Here is a 27,026-nt window from a genome sequence, read left to right as displayed (position 1 = left end):
TGATTTGGGGGTGTGGCCTTGAGGGTTATCCTGTCTGGTTCTCGGTTCCCTGTCCTGCTGCGTTTCAATGAAGTAAGACTGTTCTCCGCTTCCCCGGACAGTCTGTGCAGGTCATTCCCAGATCCTTCCACTTCAGTGGCCAGTGGTGCCACCTTCCACGTTTACCTGTGGGTTGGTCTCTGCTGGCACGTGGGACAGGAAGCCGTGGTTTGTTGGCACTCAGCCCTGTCTCCAACTCTGGGGACTGTAACAATCCCACCAGTGCCTTTTGGACGGAACGTGTTGACCTCACCGTCTCGGTGCTGATGTCTCTCTCTAGCCCGGTTCCTTCTCTGTCCTCTCAGCCCAAGCCCACCCTCCCCGATGGCTCTGGTCTTCACTCCTTCCCCTGCCATGGTAGGGATGCTCCACCTTCTGTTTCTAAGAATCCTCTTTGTTCCCATGGCCTCCGTGCCCGCCTGAAAATGGAAACAGCTTTTGTTAGGGCCGGGATGCCCGCGAGCACCCCCATGGAGGGTTTAGCCCTGAGGCGCGGGTTGCACTGTGACCCTCTGTGCTCACGGCACCGGGGACCGATCTTCCCACAGCTCGCGCAGCTTGACTGGCCCAGGGTTCGCCCGGTCAGCCCTTTGCTGTCCCATCGCTGTGGGAAAACCTCGTCCGATGATTCCCTCGGGGTCGATTCTGGAAGCCAAGCTGTTGAGCAAAGGCGATCCCTATTTAAGAATTTCACAGGAGCCGACACATGGCATGTTCCAGAAAGGCTGTGCCAGTGAGCGCTCACCACGAGTCCACGGAGCCGCACCTCCAGAGCCTGCCAACAGCCGACGCTTTGCCAAAGGATGAGTGAGAATCCTCGTTCCGGTCCGCGTTCCCTTGATTACCCGTGGGGCTGACCACCTTGCCTGTGTGCTGGCCATGTGCTTGTTCTTGTTGGGGGAAGTGCGTTTTCATTATTTACACTAATTTTCCTGTTGGCGTGTTGCCGAAAGCAGTTTTGACTTGTGATAGGTTACGATGATTTTTCCCCGGCCTTGCTTCTCCTCTGCGGAGTCGCCGTGGTGCCATCCGTGGGTGCGGACTTTGCGCCTCCCCAACATTGCTTCTGCGGCTGCTCTGTTTCGGTTTTCGGCGCACCTGAGAGCGGTGCTGCGGTGCAGACCAGGGTGGGTACCCAGGGCCGCGGGCTCCCCCACAGCTGGGATGCACAGGGGCCTGGACCAGCTGGTGCTGAATTCTCCCATTGGGTCCTCTGTCTTTGAACTTTCTCCCCTCTCTCGCTGGGCAACCCAACTTTTGTCCCTCAGGAGAGAGACACGAACTTCCAGCCCAAAGTCCTCAAACCAGATGCCCTTTCCCCAACTGGAAAGGTGGGTCCCCTGCCTGAGGGTGCCGCCCCTGCGTGAACGGTCCCCGAAGACCCTGCGGGGCGATCGTCCCTCCACCCTCACGCCATGGGATGTCCCCCACTTCTTTCTACCCGATCATATCCTCCCGTGGCTCTAAACCCAAACCTTTATTTAAACAATTTTTTATCCTCACTCCCCCAAGGACATTTTTTCCGTTGCTTATAGAGAGAGAGAGACAGACAGACAGACACACACACATGCAGAAACATCAGGGTGAGAGAAACATCGGTTGCTTGGTTACCTTCTCACACACGTCCAGGTCGGGTTGGAACTTACAACCTGGGTATGTGGCTGACCAGGAATTGAACCTACGACCTTTTGGAGTATAGGAGGACACTCCAAACAACGAAGCCACACTGGCCAGGGCCGAAACCTTCACTTCACAGACAGTCACTTGGCGCCTCTTCCAGCCAGGCCCTGTGCCGGGGCAGCTGCGGGAATTCAGCAGGGCTCTGGAAGCCACGACCCTGCGCCTGTCTTCATCACTGCAGAGCCTCTGTGGACCGTGCTGTCTGTGGTATCTCCGAGACCCCGCTGGAAGTGGGCGTGCAGGCAGGCAGGAGCACCCACTGCTGTCCCTGCGCTGGAAGGTCCCAGCCTTCAGCGTGTTTCGTCTGAAGCTGTGATCTCTGGGGCGCCTGGGAAAAGCTGGGGCTCCTGGAGCGCACACTGTGTGCTGAGCGTTACTTGTCTGCAGTCCTGACAGCACCCTGCAAGGTGGCCCACTCGTAGGGTCCTCGCTTTCCAGGTCAGGGGGCAGAGACGGAGAGTGACGTGGCCAGGGTTCCACATCGGGAAGGGGCAGATTCTGCCAGCAGCTGTCGTGGACAGGCTGCGTGCCAGGCCGAGCTCCAGGGGCCGTGCCGCTGGGGGTGGGCCCCGGGTCTGGCCCGCCCTGTGGCCTCCGAGGCAGGTGCAGAGAGACCCTGCTGCTGGTGCTGTCAGAAGCGTCCCTGTGAAGCAGAGCGGGGGCCCGTCATTTTATCCGGCCTAGATTTGCATCTCAGCGGCGAAGCGCTGGCTGCCCAGGTGGGCCTGCTGGGGGCCGAGACCGAGAGCTTGCAGCAGATGGTGTTGGACTAATTTTTGCAAATCATAAGGAAGGGAATGCACAGCCATCTGTTTGCTGTGCTGGCATCCGACTTTAACTTTTGTATCAGAACTGTGGACGCTGCAGCACCCGCAGACGGGTTACTGTATTTTAGTAACTCTCAGTCAGATGCCATTGACGGACAGACACGTCACTGTGTTTGCACCACTAAAAAGGAACCATCACACTGCTAGTTATGGCAGGGTTAGGTTACAAAACCGCACTGTGATTTCGGAAATGTTAAAAGTGAAAAAACGCACGCCCTAGAACACGTGGCGCCAGGGCGCTATTGGCTGTTGGCAGGGCTGGCGTGGTGAGGGACACAGAGGGCGGAAGACGGGCACAGGTCCTGCTCCCCAGCACCCACAGACTGGTCAGGCGTTCAGACTTGCAAACGGAATACTTCGTTGATGGATGGGTGGCCGAATACTCTCGAGCACCTACTGTGTGCCAGGCACCGCGGACCCTGCAGTGAGCAAAACCACTCGGGGAGCTGACTGTGTGGCTGTGTCGCCCCAGCAGCAGTTGTAGACACCGCTGAGCAGAGACACTCCTGTGCAGGCATTCTGGTCGCCAGGTGCCCCTTCCAGATGTGGCCTTTCATTCTGTGAAGGTGGGACCTGGACACCTGCGCCTGCACATGCACCTGGGAGGTCGCCGGGTGGGAGGACTTCACACTGCCTGCTGTGTGCGTGCTCCGCCGAAGGGGCCGGGTCGGGCGTTTGGCCAATACTGGAGACGAGGTTCCTGTCTTTCCTGCTCTAGACAGCTCGTGCACGAGTGGCCCTGCAGCTGGGTCCTGGGGCGCTCCTCCGGGTGTCCCTAGGGTGAAAGTTCCCTAGTCGGGCACTTGGGCCGACTGCTGCGGGGTGTGGGTGAGTCGCCTGAGGTACTCCCGCCCTCCGCGTCTGGCCTGGGGGCTGACCACCTGGGGCCCTCCCCCACCACCTCACCGGGCCCTTGGGGGCAGGCTCCTGACGTGGCCATACCTTCCTCACCCCTGCAACGGGGCAGCAGCCGTGCCTGCTGCTTACGGCTGTGGTGGGGATCAGGTGTACGTGCTGAGAGAGGAGCTGAGACAGCGGTGGGCTCTCCGCAAGGTGGTGGGGCCAAAGCTGTGCACCGGCAAGGACGGCTGCTGCTATTTCCACCCAGTGCCTGGGCACTATGGCGACTGAGCAGGTCTGATGCTGGAGATCGACATCCTTGCCACAGATCCGGTTTCAGCCTGCATCCCACCTGCTCACCAAAATGCCCTCCTGCCACGCTGGCCTGCTTGCAGCCCCTCCCCAGCTTCCCGCTGCCAGAGGAGGCAAGCATGGGAGGCCCTTTAGGACTTGGCTCCAGCCTCACCTAACACCTAACACCCTGCCCCAGGGCTCTGTTCTGCTCTGAGTAGGGCGAGAGTCTCTGAGGGGGCACTCCTGGACAGTGAGGGTTGAACTTGGCCTTTGGAGAATGAATAGGAGTCTTCCAGGTGGAGGGGGAAGAGGGGCTGTCCTGGGGGGGAAGCGACTCCTGCGGAGGCGCAGCAGCGGGTCTGGGGGATGGGGGCGTCAGAGCGCAGGGCTGGGTGGGGGTGGGGCTGGGTAACAAGGGGGCTGGGTGAGCAGGCGGCTGCTGCTCGGTGGAAAGCGGATTCATTTGCGGCTGCATTTGCGGCTGCATTTGCGGCTGGGGAGTTGGGTCAATGTTCCTGTGCGTGGCGGACCCTGTGCCAGTGGAGCCTCTGTCTAGGCTGAAAGGCACCCCTATCCCTTCTCTATTTCAATTTTTACAAAGGACCATGGACACGTGACAGATTCCTTGCCTAATTGCTAAGGGCACAGCAGGCTTCCCTTCAATTATGTAGCTGGTGGAACTGGGACTTGGAACGTCACCTGCCTCTCTAGCTCTCCTGCTAAATCCCTCTGGGAGTCGAGACGTGCNACGAGTGGCCCTGCAGCTGGGTCCTGGGGCGCTCCTCCGGGTGTCCCTAGGATGAAAGTTCCCTAGTCAGGCACTTGGGCCGACTGCTGCGGGGTGTGGGTGAGTCCCCTGAGGTGCTCCCGCCCTCTGTGTCTGGCCTGGGGGCTGACCGCCTGGGGCCCTCCCCCACCACCTCACTGGGCCCTTGGGGGCAGGCTCCTGACGTGGCCATACCTTCCTCACCCCTGCAATGGGGCAGCAGCCGTGCCTGCTGCTTACGGCTGTGGTGGGGATCAGGTGTACGTGCGGAGAGAGGAGCTGAGACAGCGGTGGGCTCTCCGCAAGGTGGTGGGGCCAAAGCTGTGCACCGGCAAGGACGGCTGCCGCTATTTCCACCCAGTGCCTGGGCACTGTGGCGACTGAGCAGGTCTGATGCTGGAGATCGACATCGTTGCCACAGATCCGGTTTCAGCCTGCATCCCACCTGCTCACCAAAATGCCCTCCTGCCACGCTGGCCTGCTTGCAGCCCCTCCCCGGCTTCCCGCTGCCAGAGGAGGCAAGCATGGGAGGCCCTTTAGGACTTGGCTCCAGCCTCACCTAACACCGGCACCCTGCCCCAGGGCTCTGTTCTGCTCTGAGTAGGGCGAGAGTCTCTGAGGGGTCACTCCTGGACAGTGAGGGTTGAACTTGGCCTTTGAAGAATGAATAGGAGTCTTCCAGGTGGAGGGGGAAGAGGGGCTGTCCTGGGGGGGAAGCGACTCCTGCGGAGGCGCAGCAGCGGGTCTGGGGGATGGGGGCGTCAGAGCGCAGGGCTGGGTGGGGGTGGGGCTGGGTAACAAGGGGGCTGGGTGAGCAGGCGGCTGCTGCTCGGTGGAAAGCGGATTCATTTGCGGCTGCATTTGCGGCTGCATTTGCGGCTGGGGAGTTGGGTCAATGTTCCTGTGCGTGGCGGACCCTGTGCCAGTGGAGCCTCTGTCTAGGCTGAAAGGCACCCCTATCCCTTCTCTATTTCAATTTTTACAAAGGACCATGGACACGTGACAGATTCCTTGCCTAATTGCTAAGGGCACAGCAGGCTTCCCTTCAATTATGTAGCTGGTGGAACTGGGACTTGGAACGTCACCTGCCTCTCTAGCTCTCCTGCTAAATCCCTCTGGGAGTCGAGACGTGCCGTCTTCCAGGGCCTCGAGTGCAAGTGGTTGACGGGAAAGTGACCAAGTTATTACAATAACTCTGGGGGCTGAAAGGACCGAGCGCCTGGAGCCGCCACACTGACTAACTTCTGCAGGTTCACGTATGGGCTTCTCTCCGTGTCCCGTTCCTGCTCTGCTGTGCGCCCCCGCCCTGCCTGCCTGCCTCTGCAGCGGGCCCTGCGTGCAGCCCTGGTGCGCCAGCTGGCTGCCCACTCCAGGCAGCAGGACTCGGGTCAGACAGGCAAAGATGGGCCTCGAGTCATCACTCTGGTTCAGCAGCAAGTGTTTAGTAGGCACCTGCTGCTGCGTACAGGTACCTGGCTAGCCTCTGTGACAGGGGTGACGTGGAATCCAGGCATCCCGAGCTGGAAGGGGCCTCAGAGCTCAGCACTCCTGCGTGGGAACACAGGGCTCTTGTGCAACGTAGAAAGATTGGAGGTGGCACGTGGGCAAACACTTTAACAGTATTTATTTTCGTGCACATCAGAGAAAGTAAAACTAGCATGTTATTCTCTGGTTTTGAGGATATTATTGCTTGGAATAAGGCTGAAGTAGTGTACAAATTTTAAAAATCTCAGTAATTTTGAAGAAAAATGCTAAGCAGCTAAAGGTTAAGTGGCACGGGGGCGTGAGGGCCCATTTGGGGTTCCCCCCGCGTGTTCTCTATCTTGATTGCCAAAGCTCTCGGAGCTGCACCCTTAAAGCGAACGGCACCTCTGCGAAGTTGGCATAAGGAAGTGAGCGCGGGCCGTGCGGACTTCCTGCAGATCTCTGGGTGGCAGCTGGGGCTGAGGTTTGCCAACACTGCCCAGCCCGTGTGCCCGTGTTTCAAAGGACAGAATGAGGCCCAGAGAGAGGCGCGTGCTGGTGATGCTGGCCAGGTATTTGGACCAGGTGCAGGATGGGCTGCTGGGGCTCCGTGGTGTGGCTTTGGCTGGATTTGCCTGCCTTGTGTCTAGGAAGGTGGGTGTGGTGGATGGGCGTGGGTGTGGCTTGTTCCAGAAAAACCGGCTGTCCTCCCACTGCAGGCTGTGGTGAGGGTTTATCAGATGTGCTAAGGACGGCCCCCTCCTGTGAGAAGACTCTGCAGACCTCCCACTGCTGGGGTCCAGTCTCACTGGGTTCACTGTCAAAGCATGTGAGTTTAAGTTTAGGGGCCAGAGAGGCACCTCCCAGGGGTTAGAATCAGATGTTCCATGTGCTGTTTTAGGGACTGCCTGCGTCGTGAGGGCTTTTCCGATGCCAGGTTCGGTGGTCAGACAGCCCCTCGGTGGGTGTGCCGGGGGTGGTGGCACTGGGGAAGGGTGGCAGGCTTCCCCCTGGGATCAGGGTGGGTGATTAGGACAGCTCACCTGGGCTGCTGTGGGCTGCTGTGGCTGGAAGGCAAACACCTTTGTTATTTTTTGCTTCCATTTAGGGCGCTGTCTGTTGGTTAGGTAGTTTTAGTTTAGGTTGATTTCTTGACCCGTCCTCCCTCCCTCCCTCCCTCCCTCCCTCCCTCCCTGTCGCCCTTCCCTCCTCCTCTCTCCCTCTTCTGTCTCCCCCATCTCTGTTTCTCTCTCTCCTCCCTCCCTTCCTCCCTCCCTCTGCCTNCTGGAAGGCAAACACCTTTGTTATTTTTTGCTTCCATTTAGGGCACTGTGTGTTGGTTAGGTAGTTTTAGTTTAGGTTGATTTCTTGACCCGTCCTCCCTCCCTCCCTCCCTCCCTCCCTCCCTCCCTGTCGCCCTTCCCTCCTCCTCTCTCCCTCTTCTGTCTCCCCCATCTCTGTTTCTCTCTCTCCTCCCTCCCTTCCTCCCTCCCTCTGCCTCTGGAAGCAGTTCACAGCGCATTGGGCATGGCGCTGAGGACCGCAGAGATTACCACGGGAAGTAGTCATAGCGCAGTGGGCTGACGTTCAGTGCTGTCTGTCACGGAGTTCCCCTCTCACAACATACCGAGCTTGGGTGGTCAGGTGAGCGTCCCATTTTACAGATGTGCATCTCCCAAGGGTGCCAGAGAGCAACCTGCTGCAGCTCTGGGGCCAGGCGGCTGCCTTTGGGGGGTGTGACGACGGTGTTGCTCAAACAGGGGGACTGCAGACTGGGGTGTAGCTGTGTCATAGCTGCCTGCCTCTTCCTGTCACAGTCGAGGGGGCAGGTTTTAGAGAACTGTATTCTCAAAGGTGCTCTTGAAAGACGGCTTCCTGCCGGCGGCATCGGGGCAATTCCTGGGGCCCAGATGGAGTCTGTCGGGTTTCAGGGGGAAGCTAGGCGGCCGCTGATGCTGGGGGAGGCTGTTGAGGCTGGAGGGTGCTGCTCCGAAGCCAGAGGAGCACGTGGCCATTCCTGGAGGCAGGCCCCCCCAGCTCCCCCCCACCCCGGGCTGAGTGAGCAGGGCTGGGTCCCTGCGCATCAGACTTTTGGGGCTGCTGATGCTGAGCTGAGCTGCAGACAGCGCCCTGAGGTTCCCAGCACCACAGGAGAGACTGAGGCAGATGCAGCTCCGGTGGGCGGTGCCGCTTCCCGGCCGAGGCCCTGGGCAGGCCACGCAGTTTCCCTTCTCTAAGGTGGGGGTGGGGTGGGAGAAGACCCGCATCTGCTTCAAAGAACCATGGCGGTGGCTGCGCTGATACCACGAGGTAGCCCCAGGAGCGACGGCCTGCGCTGTTGGCATTGCTCATCTCCCCTCCCGGATGGGGAGGGTGTTCTGTGCTCCGGCGAAGCAGGGGTGGGGACAGCACCGGGCCCACTCACCATCATCCCTGGAGAGGCAGCTCTGTCAACTCAGGCATGTCTCCAGACGGAAGGAATGTGCCCTTGGCCTTGGAGGATGTGGCGCGTAGGCAGCTGGAGGCAGGAGAAGAGGGGCTGTGTCTCTGTCAGCAGGGGCTAGGAGGGCAGAGGCGTGCCCGACGTTGTCCGAGCCGGGCGTGTGAGCCTGGACAAGAGTGCTTGCCTGGTCTTCCCCGGCCTGGTGGCTCTGGAGGGCCTGCCCTGTGCTGGTGGGTGGGATGGCGGCGGGGAGGGGCGGAGCTTGCAGCCTGGGTTGGGGAGAAGGGCTGTGAAGGTGGAGAGCGAGCCTGGTGTAGTTTGGACTTTGTGAGCAGTTACATACACTGCGTTTTAACTTAGGTCATCTTTTTGCCCTTTTTAAAAAAATCTTTGGGAGGTGAAGTGGGCATTCCTTGGGCCTCGCGCACAGGTGGGGCTGCTGGGACTCAGCGCCAGGCCGGTCGTAGACCCTGGTTAACTGCCGGGTGGCCCTGCACCGTGCTGCATGACTTCACCGGGACCCTGGAGAGTGGGAGTCGTTCCTCGGACGTCGGAGGGTCAAGTGCGAACGTCTGCAGAGCCGGGCCTGGACGGGGTGCCCACCCGCTGCCAGCCCTTTTCTTCTGGGAAGACAGGCTGTGGAAAGGCTGTGTGTGGGGGGTGGGGAGGGTTGGGACTGGAAATTAACTTTCTTTGAAGCCTTCCATTTTTTCTTCAATTAGCCTGGTTTTACTCTCATCACTAAGAATATGACTCACAAAGAAAGGCCCTGACAAGCAGTCTGTGCAGCGGGGCCTCCGCAGACTGGCCCAGCACCCACTGGCTGTGAGTGTGGCACCCCCAGGCGACAGGCCCTTCGAGGATGGGTGCCACGCGCACTTCGTGGAGCCCTCCTCTGCTCAGGAGGAAAGCACCATGGGGAGGCGCTGCTCCCCTGCCCTGGGCTGGGAGCGGGTCGGCCACGTGGAGCCTCTCGCCTGGAAGTGCGGTTGCTCCGCCCGGTCTGCTGTGGGCACGCTGCAGCCTTCAGATCCCTGGCTTCTAGCCGCCATTCAGCCCGGAACCTGCACGGCTTCGGTTAGCACTGGGCCTGTCCCCCAGCCCACAACCGTTCCTGAAAGCCACCCTGCAGTGGAGGTCATGCCCAGTTCTCCTTCCGCTGCTGGCTCTTCTCTGAGCACCTGCTCAGCACCGGGCACCATGGTGGGCCCCTCCAGTTCCCGCCCCCCATATGGGTAGCCTTGTCACGGGGGGAAGCTGTGGGTGGGGGAGAGGTCTGTTTTATGTTCCCAGTGCTGAGAACAGCACCCAGCAGAGTAGAGGCCCCATGAAGATTTGTGGAAGGAATGAATGGTCGCATGGAAGGAACGAATGAATGATTGGGCAGGATAGGTCAGCAGGCGATGCCAGCCCAGCGTGGCCTGGGTAGCCACGTCAGAGGGCAGCACAGTTGCTGTGGGTTTGCTGGAGCCACTGTGGACGTTTTGGGGGAGGAGACTCGTGAGTGGGGAGAAGCCCCTGAGGCGGAGCCATGCCTGGTGGGACCTGGGAGCTGGGGGGCTGAGTGGAGGGGGTAAACACTTAGAGAGTCGGCATTGGTTTCGGAGGAAGTGGGGGCAGGTGGTCAGGTTGCAGGTGGCAGGGGAGGGGGCCCAGGAAGGGCTCCGGAGGGAGGCCTGTAGCACTGCCCCTGGGGACGGCAGCAGCAGAGCAGAGGGCGGGAAGGGAGGCACGGGGCCCACTCGAGCTCGCACGAGCTGGTGCGAGCAGATGGTGCGTCTCCAGCAGACAGTGCATCCACTCTCTGTCTTTACTCGAAGAAGCACATTTGCCACCAGCTAGGGCTCCCACTGTGGGGACAGGCTCCCAGGCTGTGGATCCAGACCTGCTGTTAGTAAAGAAATCAGAAGGCCCCTCATCCTGATTTGTCCTTCTGAGCCTGGTCTCCCACGTGGCCTGGGCGCCGGCCCTGGGCGGCAGGGTGCCTCGCGCCCGTGCACTCGGACAGCACACCCGCAGGGGCCAGCGCTTGTCCTGTCTGCACGGACAGCACCACCTGTTGAGCTCCCACTGGCTGGGGTGTCACAGCAGTGAAAGATCTCCGGTTCGCTGGTGGGGAAACCGAGGCCCCGAGAGCTTGTGCAGAGTGACTGGCCTGGCGTTTGAAGCCAGGTTTTCCTGGCTCTTTTCCAGCCACATGACCCTGGGCAGGTTCCTGTCTTCGGGCCTCGATTTCTCCATCCACAGGGGGGAGTGATAACAGTGCGGTGTCACAGTGGTGCTGGGAGGGGTAAATGAGGCCGCCCTGGAGACGGCAGACCCTGCCGCCTGTTGCGTGGGCTCTCTTCTTGTGCCCTGTTAACTGGAAGGCAGGTTGGGGGTGGCACTGGAACCTGGGTGGCAGGGAGTGTGGACTCATTTGGGGTGGCTTCCAAGCGCTGGAAGGAGCCAGCTGTGGGAGTTCTCAGGAGGCCCTTTTCTGTTCTTGTTTCTTGGCTTGAACTAGGAAGTGCTTTCTAGTGGAGAGGTCACCCTAAAAAAGCAGATGTCCTATTATTGGAAGGACTTTCAAGACATGCGATGGATGCCCTGGCTGGTGTGGCCCAGTGGACTGAGTGCCAGCCTGCAAACCAAGGGGTCCCTGGTTCGATCCCAGGTCAGGGCACATGCCTGGGTTGCAGGCCAGGTCCCCAGTAGGGGGCGCACAGGAGGCAACCACACACATCTATGTTTCTCTCCCTCTCTTTCTCCCTCCCTTCCCCTCTCTAAATACAAATAAATAAAATCTTTAAAAGAAAAAGTAAAGAGATGTGATGGCCACATGTGGGGGACTGAGGAGGGGACTCTGCGAAGATGACGGGGAGGTCACCTGTGGGGCCCCCGAGCCCCAGCTTCCCCAGTGCTCTCCATTGCCGGCTGCCCCGGTTGTCATTTGTGGCACTTGTTCCACACACAGCAAAGAGCCCTGTTTCCGGGTTGAGTCATGGCCTTCAGAGCACTGTCACGTCCATTGTCCCATTCAGTCCTTCCTGTGGCTACAGGTGAGGTCACTGCTGGGGCTTGGTCGCATGGCTGTGGACAGACAGCCACGCTTGTTCTCACGGGACCTGCGGGCCACAGCTGCCCGGTTCCAACGCCTTTATTTCCATTGCATCGTGCAGCTTTCTATCACGAGGGCTGTGACTCTCCTCGGCCCTTGCCGGTCTTGTAGAGGCGACAAACACGTTTCACACTGGAGACGCAGCGGAGGGGCCCGGAGGAGTGGTGGCCACCTGGGGTGGGAGCTGTGCGTGTGCCTCCAGGGGAGCCCGGCGCCCTCTCCTCCATGGCTTCTGTTGCACAAACAGCACCACAGCACTCACAGGTGCAAAGGGAACCTCAAAAGCCACCGACATGGGCTGACGAATGGCACCAGGTCTGTCTCTCCTGGGCCGCCCACCTCCCCGACTCCAGGCCTTTCCCAGGTGAGCCCCCGCTTGCTGACATGCAGTCTCCTATTCAGCCGCCCCTGACCTGGGCCCTTGGTGGTCTTCAGTGTCCCCTCACCAGCAGCAATGCCAGCAGTGCTGCACGCCGCCTCTTCAGGCACCTGGCTTCCTCCTGGTGGGGACCCTTCCCTTTTGGCGAACCCCCACGTGGGACTGAGCCAGGGCTCGGTACGTCAGCACAGTTTGTCTGGGTCTCCGTACGTAAACCGAGGGCATGCACTTGCGCAGAGAGGTGCTTTCAAGGGACTATTAAATACAAATGTCTGGTGTTAAAACGGCTAGGTTCTTAGAATAAACAGCTTTACACACACAGAACGGATGTGACTCAGCGAGCACGTCTTTGTGGAGGGCCCTGTACGTAGTGGCTGGTGATGTGAGCAGGCAGTATCGCAGAGCAGGCCCCGGACCATGCGCTGGGATTTCTGCTCATCAGGAGGCGTTAGGGTTTTGGTTGTCTGGGAGCTGATGTGACTTTTTTACCAGCATTCTGTGAATCCCATTATAAAAATACCAGGCCGTGTGGGTGGTGGTGGAGGCAGGGAGCGGAGGCAGAAATCTCCCTGCCCCTGATAACCGAATGGTCTCTGGTGACTCACGGCAGCTTTCTCAGCCTCACATTGTCCCTCTGCAGCTTGGAGGGGAAGGTCCCCTCCTGTCTCACTTCCCAGGTTGTGCGGGTGCCGTGTCCCGAGGGGAGATGTTACCACGAATGCTGACGTCAGGTGCGGCACAGCACGCACGAGGCAGGGTCTGCGCAGACTCGGTGCCGAGAAGCTGACGATCTGAGGCCTGGGGGTGCTGAGTGCGTCTTGTGAGCATTTGGCTGCATGCCCAGCGCCCCTGTTTCCTGCCGCCACTACACAGAATCCCACAAATGGGGGCTTCAAACAATGGGACTGTGCTGTCTCAGTTCTGGTTCTGGCCCTGGAAGGTCCAAACTCGAGGCATTGGCAGGGCCGTGCTCCCCCTGAGGCTCTGGGGAAGGTGGGGGGCGTCCTTCCTGCCTCTCCCAGCTCCCGGTGGTTGTAGGGGTTCTTGGTTCTTTGGCCGTGGCTGCGTTGCTCCTGTCCCTCCTCTGTCTTCACGTGGCTTCCTCTCCTGCATGTGTCTCCTCTGTGTGTCTCTTTCTTGTAAGGACACTTGTCACTGGAGTTAGGGTTTGCCCTGATCCAGGATGATCTAAGCTTGAGATCTTTTAGCTTAATCACATCGGCCAAGACCCTTTTCCAAGTCAGGGCACATTCGCAGGGTCCAGGAACACTGTGGAACATCACCTGGGGAAGACTGTTCTGCCCCCTCCCCTCAGCACCAGCTGAAAGCCAAGCTTGGGGCCCGCTGCCCAGCCAGAGCGCTGCCCCTTCCCTGCACTGACCTGGCTCCTGTGCGCCAATACGTCCACCTGCTTCTAGAACCCGTCCCTGAGAAGCTTTGCCCTGCCGAGGGCAGGCCGCTTTGTGGGGACTAGACCAGGCCTGGTGCCCAGAGTGCTGGCCTGCACTGGTGGGCACTGCATCAGACTGAGAGGGAACTGGCTCAAGCCGAGTCTGGCATATAGTTCAAGGTCGGCGAATGCCCACCCTCTGTGAGCAAGTCCCGTTGGCTGAACTGTGAATACACCCCTCAAATGCACCCTGTGGCTGACTCTCAGCCGCACCTTGTCGCAGCTCCTGTGTCCTTGTTTGTCTCTCTTCCTCAGCAGCCTGGATGCTCTAAACAACGTCATGACCAGAGCAAGGCCCATGTGGGGCTTCCTGCCTGTGGCACAGCCCCGTCCTGGCCTCCCCTCCCTCTGATGGGCAGGGCTGCCGCCACCCCAGCTCGGGGCAGGGCCGGGGCAGGCCCAGCATGGGGCCTGAGGTCTCCAAGCTGCGTCTGAACTTTCCCAGGGCCAGCTCTGTTTTTCCTGCAATAGGAAATAGAAAACTGGCTTTACCTGGAAGAGGGTAAAGAAGAAAAGAAACATCATCTATGATCGCACCACGGGGGGGGGAGTCACTGCTGACATCTGGGAGGCGTGGCTGCCTGGTTCTCACTGCTGTGTTCTCAGTGGCCCCCAGCAAGTGCTAGAAAAATGGTTGTGGCCAATCAAAAAAATGAACAACATGTATGTTTAAGAAAAATTGAGACCACAGATGACATTTGCGTTTTGACCCCACCTGTTCACTCTCAGGACCGTCGCCTTTCTCCGTGTGGTGTGTGCTGGCACGACTCTGACGCCATTTGCCTGACTGTCCCTCGTGGCTGAGCATCGTGTTGGTGGGAGGCACATCAAGTGTTTGCTCAGAGGCTGTGGGTTTGGGGGGTGCATTTGTAGAAGTGGGTGGCGAGGCTGCAGCGTGGGGGAGCAGGGAGAAACGCCTCTGTCTGTGGGTGTGCCCTCTTGTGGGGGTGGGGCGTGGGGGGCCAGTGCGTGTCAGCAGCAGCAGCAGCAGCCCCACCCATTGCCGAGAACTGCTGTGCTTGCTGGGGGCTGCCGGCAGGTCAGAGGACCAGGAATGAATTATGGATCAGGCTCCCATCCATCAGATCAGAGCAGATGGAGTGAATGCGTGCTGACCGTGCTGATCTGAAGGCCGGTGCACAGTTCTGGAATCCATCAGTGATGGACTGGCCCTGAACACCATATCAGGGCATTGGGAAACAGCGCCCTCTCCTGTTCAAGATGGGTGTAACTGGCCTCTGCCCTTGCAGCCTCCAGTGGCCTTGGCTCGCCTGCACTGGCCGGTGCCCCTCCCCTGGGCCCAGCACTAGTGGCTTGGGGCGAGCAGTGCTGTGTTAGCCTGGGGAGCTGGGAGGAGGGAACCCCTATCCTCTATGAAGTCTAAAAGTTAGTTTTTCAGAGTGTGGTCCTCGGACCCTGCTCCAGAAACACCTGGGTGTGTGGAAGGGACATCTGGACCCCCTGGCCCCACCACATCCCTCGAGCTTCGAGCTGTGCACCCCTCCAGGGACCCGCCTGTGGAGCAAGCACCACATGGCTGAGTCTCACCCACCTCCGCGGACCAAGGTCTACAGGGTGCTTAGGTGCTATGGTCGCAGGTCCTCTGGGAGTGGGCCCAGGACTCTGCCTTGACAAGCTTCTGGGTGGTTCTGTGCAGACCTAGTTCAGGAAGCACCCAGTCAGTCTGGGACCGGTGGGGCAGCAACCCCATGAGCAAGGGCCTGGCCCAGGGAGGGCGGCCTCAGCCTTTGCGTCTGAGTGCCCCAGGCAGCGGGACAGCGGTGTGTGTCTGTCTCTCTGTCTGCCTCTCTCTCTGCTAACCCGGCCTCCTCCCCACCAGGATCCCAAGTGATGGTGGTTTACACGGAGAAGGAGCTGAGCCCTGCAAGACTGGTAGGCCTGGCGGAGCGGGCAGCAGCGCCTGCTGGCTGGCGGGCGTGAACGTGGACTCTCAGCACCTAACTGAGGGGAAGCATGTCTAAGAAAGGCCGGAGCAAGGGCGAGAAGCCCGAGATGGAGACGGACGCAGTACAGGTGGCCAATGAGGAGCTGCGGGCCAAGCTGACCAGCATTCAGATCGAGTTCCAGCAGGAAAAGAGCAAGGTCGGCAGGGGTGGGCCTCTGGCTCGAGGGGTGGGCTTTGGGGAGTATTGCACCTGGGGCATGTGTGGAGGGCATGTTCTCGGGCTGGGGGGGGTGTCTGAGCTTCAGCTTGCCCCTCGTTAAAGTAGGTCTGACGGCAGTGGTGGTAGAGACACCACCAGGGTATGAATCCCTGCCCCACAGCCTCTGTGACCTTGGACCAGCTGCTGAACAGCGCTCCCTGCTGTAACTCCCCTCACCTGCAGGGTGGGGCTGTAACAGTGCCACCTGGTGGGCTCCTGGTGGAAGTTTGGAGGGGAAGGCACACGCTGGGATTGGAAGGGAGCTTGGCTTGGTGACAGGGCTGTTTGGCTCTTGTAGGGTGGGTTCGGCTTTAACGCGGTCAGTACAGCACCCAGTTGGGTGCCAGGTGCACTGCAGGTGTCCAGCGGCAGTGCTGCCGCAACGCAATGGGCTGCTTATGGCAGCGGGAGGAGCCCAGGCTTCCTAATCGCCAAGACTGGGCTGCAGCCTCACCTTGGCTCCTGGCTGCCTTCACTGTCTTGGACAAGTGACGCATCGTCTCCAGACCTTCGTCTGTTCACCTGTGGTGCAGTGCCCTACAGATCTGCAGAAATGGAGACAATACTAAGCCCTCCGGCCTCTGGCACTTGGGCCCTGCTGCAGCACTTTGTGTTGGCATGGTTCTGCTTTGGGGGTAGAGCCGGCCGGGGTGGGGGTGAGTGTAGGGTGGGGAGCACGGCATTGGGCCTGCTTGGGGAGAGGAAGCCACACCCTGAGCCCTGTCCGTAGTCCCTGCCCGTAGTCCCTGCAGGTGCGGCTCGGGGCACTGCAGCAGGTGTCCCTGTCCTGTCGAGAGCGCAGACTCAGCAGCAGCTGGGGTGCTGGGTGGGGTCCAGCTCCTGGGAGAGCAGGCAGCTGAGTTGGAGCCCCAGCTATGACCTCAGCTCAGGACACTCCATGGAGAGCAGAGGCAGCGTCCCCGTCCTGGGGTGATGAGGAGCTTGTGGACACTGAGGATTTCAGGGTTAGTGCAGCTAACCTCTTCCAGCAGGTGGCTGGTGGTGCCCATCTATCCACACCTGCCTGATGCAGGAGGCACTCACCTGCCCGGGACCCTGGGGGTGGCCGCTGTGGGGCAGGGCCTGCAGGGCCTGGCCAGGAAGTAGCAACGGCAGCTCTGGTTCCAGGGAAGCCACGCAGCCCAGGTCATTCTGCAAGGGCTCCATTCCATCTCTACCATCTCACTAGCCTGGAGGTCTTGGGACAAGCCACGTAATCATCCCTGCCCCAGTTTCCCTGTCTGTTACGTGGAGGCTTCCGCTGCAGCCGCCTGCCTGGGTTGCTTACGGGATGAGTGAGAGTGGCATCGGGGGCACATGTGCCGTGTGTCACACGCAGTTACTCAGTGGTCGGCTGGCGTTTATTTGGTGTCTGCTGCACTGGCGTGCCAGGTACCTCAAAGGGCCTCCTGACCCTTGGTGACCTGTGAGGTCAGATGTGGTTTCTTCCAGTTTATAAGGGAGCAAACCTAGGGCCAGAGGGCAGAGGTGACTTGCCCCGGTGTCTTAGCTGGCTGGGGCTACCACGATGAAGTGCCATGGACTGGCCAACTTGAACGGCAAAAACCTACTTTCTCACGGTCATGGAGACCAGTGGTCAGATCAAGTGTGGGCAGGTGGTTTTCCTCTGACGGCCGTCTTCTCCCTGTCCTTGTGTGGTCGTCCCTCTGTGCGTGTCTGTGTCCCTGTCTTCACCTCTCATACTGGTGTCACATGGCCCCTGGCCCCTCCCAGGGCATGGCCGACTGCTCTCAGGCTGCCCTCCACACAGGCCTCTGCTCTCCCTCTCTGCGCCCCACCTCCTCCCCTCCCTGGGACCGCAGTTCCCTTTATCCGCTTGTTTACTTTCAGCTTTCCTCCTCCCAGTGGCCTTACCGGGGCTGTGGCCTCCCTGCGTCACAGAAGAGGGACAGGACACAGTCAGGGCTCTTGTGGAGAACCAGACCCAACAGGAGGTTTTACGCATGTGAATTACATGCACCTGCACATACACGGGGCGGGAAGGGGGTTTTTCCAGGAGTCGGCTCACACGGCCCTGGAGGCTGACGGACCTGAAGCCTGCAAGGCGGGCAGCTGGAAGTTCCAGCATGTGCTGCCGTGTCAGCCTGGGGTCCAGAGGTGGCCCCAGGCCGTGCCCCTTCCTCACTGGGGACCTTAGTCTTGTCTCTTCAGGCCTCCCACGGGCTAGGGGAGGTGCACCCTGTTTGGGGACGGTGACCCGCCTTACTCAGGGTCTGCCAGTCTAAATGCTAATTCCACCTAAAGAAAGATGCCCACAGTAACACCTAGACTGGTGTTTGGCCAAATGACTGGGTACCATGGCCTGCCAAGTGGACACGTCACGTGAGCCATCTCGAGGGTCCGTAACTGGCCCAGGGACACGCACTCATCAGTGCAGACTCGGGGGTGACCCACGCCCATCCTCCTGACTCCGACTTGCTGGCCACGTGGGCCTGGAAGTCAGGACGGCACTGCCTCCTGGCCCGGAGCATCCAGGAATTCTGGTCCTTCAGCGAGACGGCGAGTGCCACAGTTCAAGGCCCGGCCAGGAAGGGAGACGCTCAGTGTTTCAGGCAAAGCCTGGTTCCAGCCCGGGGGAGGTGGGCCTGGGCCCCAGGTTCCTTGTTTTGTGTCTGTTTCAAGACTGTTTGTTGTGAGGGGCTGTCGACCCTGCCTTTGCCCGGTGGGCTCTGCTTGCCTCCGTCCCTGCTGTCTGTTATAAGTAAGGACCCACCCACACCCCGTAGGCACCCTGAAACTCCTCACCAACCCGGATTTCAACAGAGTGGTCTGGGGGGACGCCGCCCTCGGCCCGGAGGCAGCTCATCCACCAGAAGCCGTTTGTTTCTGTTCTCGAGTGACTGGCAGTATTTAGAAAGCAAATGGATCATAAAGCGTCTGGGGACCGTGTGGATGGCGTGTTGCTCGACATGGAAAGGCCTGGCACAGCTGTGCGGAGTGTATTAGAACACACTCCCTCGGCACCTTTCATGATTCGTGTTTTCAGCTGTTGTCTGATTGCACAGGCTCACTCAGGTGGGCCTGGTTGGCAGCCTGGCATCTGTGGGACACCAGCTGTGGGGCCAGGTGCTGGGGAAAGCCTGGTTCCGCCCCTTGGCAGGGCAGGAAGCATCTCCCAGCCTCAGCTGCTTGTTGAAAGGGAGAGTTCCCGCCCTCCTGGGACTGTGAGGGGCCGGTGTGGGGGAGGGCTGGAGCCCCAGCCTAGGCCGTAGAGGCTCCTCCTCCTCCAACCCGCCTTCTCTACCCCCACCAGCCCTGTTTATACATTTCTGGTTTAAACTTTGTTCAGTGTTAGTGAGAGGCGATTTTTGCTGGCTTGTTTTGGGATGGATAAATTGTCCTTCTTTGTAAATCTCCAAGTTGGAAGAAAGTCCGAGGGCTGATGCTCCTCTCTAAGGCCTTCACATGTTTTTCCACCGCTAGGGGAGATCCCAAGGAAATAGTGGGGTGAGAGTTGAGGGTCAGGACTGCAGGGATGGCAGGAGGGGGAATTGGAATGTGGGGCCCTGGACCCTCAGGGCCACCAAGCACGAAGGTGTGTGGGAGGCATCCTCTGGGCGTGGCTGTCGTCCCAACCCTGGCCCTGACCCCACTCTCTCCGCTGCAGGTGAGCAAACTGCGAGAGCGGCTGCAGGAGGCCAAGCTGGAGCGGGAGCAGGAGCAGCGGCGGCACACGGCCTACATCTCCGCGCTCAGGGCCAAGCTGCACGAGGAGAAGACCAAGGAGCTGCAGGCGCTGCGCGAGATGCTCATCCGCCAGCACGAGCAGGAGGCGGCGCGCACGGCCAAGATCAAGGAGGGTGAGCTGCAGCGGCTGCAGGCCACGCTGAACGTGCTGCGTGACGGCGCCGCTGACAAGGTCAAGACCGCGCTGCTGGCCGAGGCACGCGAGGAGGCGCGCAAGAGCTTCGACAGCGAGCGCCTGCGGCTGCAGCAGGAGATCCTGGAGCTGAAGGCAGCGCGCAAGCAGGCGGAGGAGGCGCTCAGCAACTGCATGCAGGCCGACAAGACCAAGGCGGCCGACCTGCGCGCAGCCTACCAGGAGCACCAGGACGAGGTGCACCGCATCAAGCGCGAGTGCGAGCGCGACATCCGCCGGCTGGTACGTGCTCCGCGCTCCTGCCCTGGTAGCGCGGGCGTACCTTGTTTTCCTCACTGTGTGTCCTTCCTTCCCGCACGCGTGCAGAGACTCGGAGCTGCGAGGGCCCTCGGTTCTCCAGGCATCGAGGTTCTGGGTACAGGGCTTCCGGAAAACACTGCTGTCTCAGGTGTGCTAAGGAGGCTGGGGGGGGGGGGGGGCGCGGGTCTCTTCACACCAGGCGTGTGATCCCTGGCAGATCACCGAACTGCTCAGAAGTAGGCACTGGTCACGTGTGAGAGAAAGTTACCAGGTAGGGGGCAAGGCTGCTCTCAGAGAGGACCGCGGCAGTATCTCAGAGTGCTGGGCACTTACTGATTCACTCAATTAACACACCAGGGCCAGACTTACACCTCGACCGATGTAGGATGCGATAGGTCGGCACGGGCCGCCCGGCCATCCTGTTTCAACAACTACGAACACGTGAACTGCAAACAGTCATATGTTTTAGGGGTCAGAGAGCCGTGGTGGAAGCTGTGAGGTGGAGGGGAAGTACAATGTCAAAGGGAAGGGGAAGGAGTGGGGCTAGCCACCAGCCTCTGTCTTCCCTGCGGGCATTCGCCGATCCTGGGTAGGGCTGGGTATCCCGCTTTTCCAGGCAGTGAGATTCCACTGGAGGTTAGAGAGCTGAGAGGACTCTGGCTCCGCTCAGGGTTGGCATAAGAGACAGGAAACTGGAGGAGCCCCCGCACTAGGCCCGTTCGCCCCGTAGGCTCCTCGCTGAGCCCTCCGGTGACTCGGGGGCAGGGGGCCAGATGGCAAGGCAGAGCGAGGCCTCCCTCCACCACACTCTCCTGGAGAGATCCTGCTTGCCAGGGGGAGGGGCCAGTAGCAAAACCTGCAGTCTGCCCTCCAGGCATTTGTCTGACTTTGAACTTGTATGGTGTTGCCGGAGGCTCACCACCCAAGGAAGATGAGATTCCCAGACTGGATTCCAGCTGGGACAACAGTGATATTTACAAGGGATACGTCTCAATGAGGAGGATACAGACTGGACTCAAAGCATTGGAAAAAGATTCATGGACGCAACCAAAGGGGAGCCGTCTGGTGGTGCTAATGCAGAAGTGAAGCAAGAAGTAGAACTCAGCATAGGTGGGGCAACTCCTTGCAATAAAGGGACTAATTCAATTAATGTCAAAGAATTTAAGGCAAGAAGTAAAACCGGACCCAAGCAGGGAAAACTCTTTGTAGTGAAGGGATCAATTCCATAGGAACGCACCTAACAAAATGTCAAATGTGTAAAAGAAAACCATTCTCCTCAAAACTGAGAGGAGAGGTAGACAAACCCACAGCTGCACTGGAGACCAGCGAGTGGAAGGACACCCAGAGAAGAGATGAGTGGAGACATGCGGACTTGAAGAGACATAACCCACGGGAAGTAAAGGGACCGAGTACAGTGTCCCGGCCACTGCAGAGCACTGTCCTCCCACAGGGACACGCCACTCACCAAATGCCACATTTCAGGACGTTGGGGTTGGAGTTAAATCAGTGCTTCAAGCAGACCTTAGTTTAGACAACAGCGAAGGAACACTTAGAATCCAATATCTAAGCTTCCATCTCAAGAAGAAAGAAAAAGAGCAAATTAAACTCCAAGAAAGGAGAATGAAGGAAATTGTAAAGAGCAAGGGTCATGAAACAAGTCAGTAAAGAAAGCCAGTGCACTCAGGGGTTAATGGAAGGTGATGAATCCTAATCCTAGGATTAGGAGTTTCCCTAATCCGAGGAAGGTTCTATTCAAACATCTCCTACCCAGCTACGTAAGGCTGAGTTATGAACCTCTCCCCCCGGATTCCAGAATAAGACGTGACATTGGCCCCGCCACTTCTGCTCAGTTACCATGCCCAGGCGAGGACCTCGAGTTGACACGGGACAGTCCAAAGAAAGAAAAGTTTTAAAGACTGGACAGAAAGGAGGGAAACTGTCTTTATTGTCAGATGATGATGCGGAGAATCCAGAGACTCCGTCAGAATCAGTGAGGTTTTCAAGGTCTCTAGATGGAAGGCAAACTCGCAGAGACAAGTTGTGTTTCTAGCAGTGACCTGTGAAGAAATAACCCCTGTTGTTTCAAGCCCCTGAGTGTGGTCATCTGAGGTGGCCCTAGGAAGCCGGCTGACGCCACGCCGGGGTCTGTCCGGAGCCCTGGGCGCTCAGGAGCACTTCATTCCCCAGCCCCCTCGCCGCAGGAGGTGGAAGTGGAAGTGGATGGAGCTCACAAATCAAAAAGTCTCCTTGAATGACGACCCCCCACACCCTGCCTTCTTCACCATCTCCCTGTCTCGCTGCCAGGCGAGGGCAGAGATGTGATGGCTGGCCCTTGGTGGGCATGAGGGTCATGGTTGCACCCCAGGGCCCCACTGAGGGGAGAGCGGGGAGGTGCCTGGGGCCCTCACTACCTGGGGAGCCCCGCAGTGGCCCTCCCCAGACTCTGCAAGGGGGAGAAATCAGTTCCAGGTCCTAAGCCCCTCTGGATGTGGGAATCGCTGATACTTGCAGCCGGACCTAATCCCAACTGGTCTGAGGCCAAAAATTGCCAAGTTACCACCCCAGGTCGACTGTAACTGCCCTTTCTTCTTGGCTTTTTGTAAGAGGCATGTTCAGTGTGGAAGTGGGGGTCTGAAAGCCCTGCATCTAACGCAGTCCAGCTGCCCAGGAGATGAAGCGCAGCGCACCTCCCCAGCACGTTGCCACGGGCAACAGGCTTGCCGGAGGAGTGATGCTTATCCAGGATAACAGGAGAAATGGTCAGTCGGCTCCTCCCCTCTGTTCCCGAGAGGCCAGGTGAAAACCACACACACGGAGCAAGCTTGACCTGGGACAGTTCCGTCTGGCGCTGGGACAGACGTGTGTGACCCGGATGCTGCGGGGACAGACTGGAATTCTGCCTGGTGACTTGCAGTACCGCCCGGCTGGCACAGCTGGCGTCCTCGCATCATTGGTTGCGCTCTGACCGACTCCAGTGTGACTCACTGCCTGCTTGGCTGCCTCCCCTCTGGGATGGCTGCTCTGCAGGCGGGGACTCTGGTCTGTTCTGCTCACATGTTCCCCCGCCCCGCACTGGTTGAATGATGAGAGTGCACTTGAGTGTTTAAAGCGGTGGCCTCCCCTCACACAGCTGCTGTCGCGTCCGGAGTGGCGTGCGCAGGGCAGCCGAGTTTCCCATGCCTGTTGAGTCTTCCCTAAGGGTGCCCTCCCTGCCTGTCTGAGGGGAGCTGGCCAAAGCCGGAGAGGCAGGCGCACCGTCACCAGGGGGCGCACTGGGCGCGTTCTGCCACTGTGCAGGGAGAAAGTGCACTGGGTGCATCCTTGGCTGTGGTCCCGAGGTTGTCCTGGGGGAGACTGGGCATGTGGGGGAAGGGGGGAGACCCAGAGAGCTTCAGAACAGTAGGGCTTTGTTTGAAATGCTCCCAGTCTCGATTTTGGGGGTACCATTTCCCTCCTATAATGTTTTGTTTTAATTGTCTGTGGTTTAAATAAGATAGCCTTCCTTTAACCAGGTGCTAAAATGGAGCAATCCAACTTGATGGGGTTATAACACGCCTCGTCTGTGCTGACTTCCTTCCCTGGCCGGTCTCGATCTCCCCACAGTTGGACAGAGCAGGTTCTGGAGTGCTATCTGTGTCTCAGAGTTACAGACGCTGAGACCAAATCGAGAGGCGGCCTGTCCGGGATTCCCGCCGCCGGAGGGGCTGGGCTTGAGCGCGCTCCCCTCTTGGGCCTGCGCAGGACTCCCAACCTGCAGGAGTTCCGGTGGTGCCTGGGTCTGAATTCGTGGGGTGCGGTGCGAAGCCAGAGGTTCGGGTTCTAGTCCACTTGAATTTCTCACACTCTGAGTGTGCCCAGAGAGGGCACCTGTGTTAGTGTGCTGGGGCCACCTCAGTAAATGGCCAAGAGCTTCATGGTGGAAAACATCAGATGTCCCTTCACCCCCCCCCCCCCCCCCCCCCCCCGTCCTGGGGGCCAGGCGTCCAACATCATGCTGCCAGTGGACTCCATGCCTCCGGAGGCCTCAGGGAGGGCCCTTCTGCCCCTCTAGCTCCTCCTGGTGGTCACTGGCCATCCCCTACGTTCCTGGACTGTGGTGTGGTCGTGTCACTCCAGCCTCTGTCTCCATCTTCACCGGGCCTCCTGCTGTGGGTGTGCCTATGTGTCCCTTCTCCTTTTATAGGGACACCAGTCGTAAGGGCCCCCCCTCTCCAGGGTGACCACATCTTAACTAACTGTATTTGCAGCAACCCTAGTTCCAGATGAGTTATAGTCTCAGGTTCTAGGGGGGACCTGGTTCCGGGGGGTGGGGGACAGTACAGCGGGGTCCTGGATCCCCATACAGCCACCTCCACTGGGGCAGTTTCCTAGCCATTGGCTTTGTGTCCAGGGTGGTGGCAGGATATGGCCTGGGGCCGGAGCTCTTGTCTCTCGGTTCCCTCCAGGGGATGGTGGGCAAGGCCCGGCTGAGTGGGCCGGGGCTGGATGTGGTAGGTGAGGACCCCAGAAATACCAAGCACCCCATTGTTGTGTGGCCGTGTGGCTCCGAGGGGAGTCAGGGCTAGGGAATGCGGTGACATCAGCAGCATCGGAGGGACTTGCTGTCAGTGCGGCTGCCTGGGGAGAGGACACAGGCCAGGGAGAGGGCCAGGCCTCAGAAACCACAGACGTTACCCAGGCAGGTGGGTCTGTCAAGAGGATGGGGACAGAGAAGTCACCACACAGGTGGGAGAGGGCAGGAGGGGGTCCAGGAGCAGGGAGCGGGGGACACCGTCATATTGAGGAGACAGACGGAAGGACAGACAATCACCAGTGGGTCTGGGGGCCAGGAGAGCATTGGAGGCCTGAGTGAGAGCTGTCTGGTGGCGGGGTGGGGGCTGTGCCCGGCTCAGAGCAGCTGGAGGGGTGAGTTGGAGACCAGGAAAGCAGCCCACTCTGAGGAGAGCTTGGCTGCGGTGGGTGTGGGGTGGCTGGAGGGGCCCAGAGGGCCAGGGTTTTATTTCATTAAGGTGAGAAGGACAGGGCATAGATAAATTTGGAAGTGCCCCGTCAACCCTGTAGGTCCTTGACCCTGCATCTCTGTGCTCCTCTGAGCCAGGGAGCTGGGGCCTGGGCCTTGGACTGTGGTCTCTCTAAGTCCTGAGTTTGCTGGGTTCAGCTGACCCAGGTCCACGGGGCTGCTTAACCTCCTCTGGGCCCCGGGCCGGCAGGGGAGCGATTCCCCCAGTGCCGAGCTCCTCTGCTTGACGGCGTGTTCTCCCTCTTTTGCAGATGGACGAGATCAAAGGGAAAGATCGTGTGATTCTGGCCTTGGAGAAGGAGCTGGGCGTGCAGACGGGTCAGACCCAGAGGCTGCTGCTTCAGAAGGAGGCTTTGGACGAGCAGCTGGTTCAGGTCAAGGAGGCTGAGCGGTACCACAGCAGCCCAAAGAGGGAGCTCCCGCCGGGCGTAGGGGACATGGCAGAGCTCATGGGTGCCCAGGTGAGGGCTCGGGCGGGCCGGCCCCCCACCGTCCTTCCTGCCACCAGTCATCCTCCAGCCAGCTTGCGTGCCTCCCTCTCTCCCTCCCTGCCATCCGTCTGACCACCCTTCCTTCCCACACTCAGCCCTGCCTCTCCAAATTTGCCCAACATTCCCTACGAGCTAGGCCCTGGGAATATAGAGGTAGGCAGCATCCGGTGGCTTTTGCCTCCAGGGGTCCTTGACTGCTTCCAGTTGAAAAGAAAGAAGAAACTGTCAGGGCAGGGCCTGCAATGAGTGTGCAGGGGGGAGGGGGCCCAGTCCAGACAGTGGGCACTGGGTGGGGCTCAGCCGGCAGGCAGGGCGTTCGGGGCAGCGGCTTGGTACTTAATAGGCACTGAGCAGGCCAAGGCAGTGTGTGTGTGCGTGTGTGTGCGCGAGCATTCATGTATTCATTCATTCATTCACTCATTCACTGAGTGGTCCAGGATCTCATGCATTACATGCAGATGCCACAGGAGATGCTGGCATCTCAGGGGTGAGCATCGTGGGCACAGTGCACACCTTGCGGGACTGGGCTGGCACATTTGCTGTGGGCGCACTGGCAGGGGCTCGAATGTCAAGGCCCCTGAGACCACACTCAGGTGTGAGGAGCCATTGGTGGGTTTGAAGTCTTGTTACCTTTGAAAAGAAGTCTTTTCAGCAAGTTGCCAGCAGGGCTCAAGGTCTCGTCAGTGTTGCTGGACTTCTGGGAGCCCTGGCCTGGCGTCCGGTTTTAAGGGAGTCGGCTCACCAGGCATGGCTGTGGGCTCTCTAGGAAGGGTCCGCAGGCCGCCTGGAGTCACGTATGCCTCGTCAACGCACGCTTGTGTCTTGACTCCTTTTCAGGATCAACATATGGATGAGCGGGATGTGAGGCGATTTCAGCTAAAAATCGCTGAACTCAATTCGGTGATACGGAAGCTGGAAGACAGAAACACCCTCCTGGCAGATGAGAGGAACGAGCTGGTAACCAGCCCTGAGAGACGGACGGTGTGGGGGATGTGGGGCTGGGTGGGAGGGGGTGCAGGGTTGCTGCCCCAGGACCTCGAACCTGGCTCAACAGGAAGAGACCGCAGAGGCCTCCTGCTTTCTTTACTCTCTCATTTCTTATCGATTAAAAACCCAGCACATGCTCATTAAAAAAGCCTGTCACTGGCCTTTGTTTCGGCAGAAGCTTGTCCCTGGTGACAGCTGGAGAAGTCAGAGAGAAGCGTCGGGGTGCTGTTTACCATGGCATTGGGGAGGAGCCCAAACACCTGAGTGCCCCGATCTCCAGTGCTGGTCAGCGGGACCGTGGCACACGTGTGCAGTCCGCAAGAGTGAGGGCGCGGGGCCCACTTAATTGCCACAGAAACTGGTTTGCAGTGAATTAAATAAGAGCAGTTGATAGATACCAATAGATACTATATACGTACAAAATACATTGTCATCCTGGAAACTGGAAATTGTTTCAGGTGGCATGATTATGGATAATTTTTATTTTTATCTATTAACCTTTTTAAAAAAAATCAAAGCTTACCTATTTTTAGTTTTAAAAATAATGAACAGGGTTTCTGGTTAAAGAATAAATCTCTAGTAAAGACAGTAATTTTTAAAAAAAATTCTCACCCAAGGATATGTTTTTATTGATTTTAGAAAGAAAGAGAGAGAGAGAGAAACATCGATCAGTTGCCTCCCGTATGTGCCCTGACTGGGGGTCGAACCTGTGACCTAGATCCGTGGCCTGATTAGGAACTGAACCCACATCCTGTTGGTGTACGGGGCGGTGCTCCGAGCGACCGAGCCACCCAGCCAGGGTGAAATAGCGCTTCTCAACATCTTTGCATTTTCTGGATAAATAGCTACCCTAATTTTTCCCCAGTGGTAATCTACACATAAACTTCTTGGCAAATGCCTCATAATATGTTTTTTTAAACTTTATTATGAAAGTAAATAT

The 27,026-nt window shown here is 58.9% G+C and overlaps 1 protein-coding gene across 2 annotated transcripts in view; it reads left to right on the top strand.

Moving 5' to 3' along the window:
• The window catches only part of JAKMIP1 (janus kinase and microtubule interacting protein 1), a 90,504-nt gene that overhangs the window by 23,031 nt on the left and 40,447 nt on the right, over nucleotides 1-27,026 (top strand). For both annotated transcript variants that reach the window (XM_037046100.1, XM_037046111.1), the window contains exons 2-5: nucleotides 15,123-15,385; nucleotides 19,076-19,570; nucleotides 24,860-25,069; nucleotides 25,937-26,056. In XM_037046100.1, the coding sequence (XP_036901995.1) occupies nucleotides 15,257-15,385; nucleotides 19,076-19,570; nucleotides 24,860-25,069; nucleotides 25,937-26,056 (954 nt within the window). In that variant the 5' untranslated portion in view covers nucleotides 15,123-15,256. The remainder of the gene's footprint in view (nucleotides 1-15,122; nucleotides 15,386-19,075; nucleotides 19,571-24,859; nucleotides 25,070-25,936; nucleotides 26,057-27,026) is intronic.

The sequence above is a fragment of the Sturnira hondurensis genome, unplaced genomic scaffold, assembly GCF_014824575.4.
Source record: "Sturnira hondurensis isolate 20B ecotype Veracruz unplaced genomic scaffold, ASM1482457v3 Scaffold0000780, whole genome shotgun sequence".
In the NCBI taxonomy this organism is placed as follows: Eukaryota; Metazoa; Chordata; class Mammalia; order Chiroptera; family Phyllostomidae; genus Sturnira; species Sturnira hondurensis.
The sequence above is the reverse complement of the archived record's forward strand: the minus strand, read 5'-3'. Positions and strand labels throughout refer to the sequence as shown.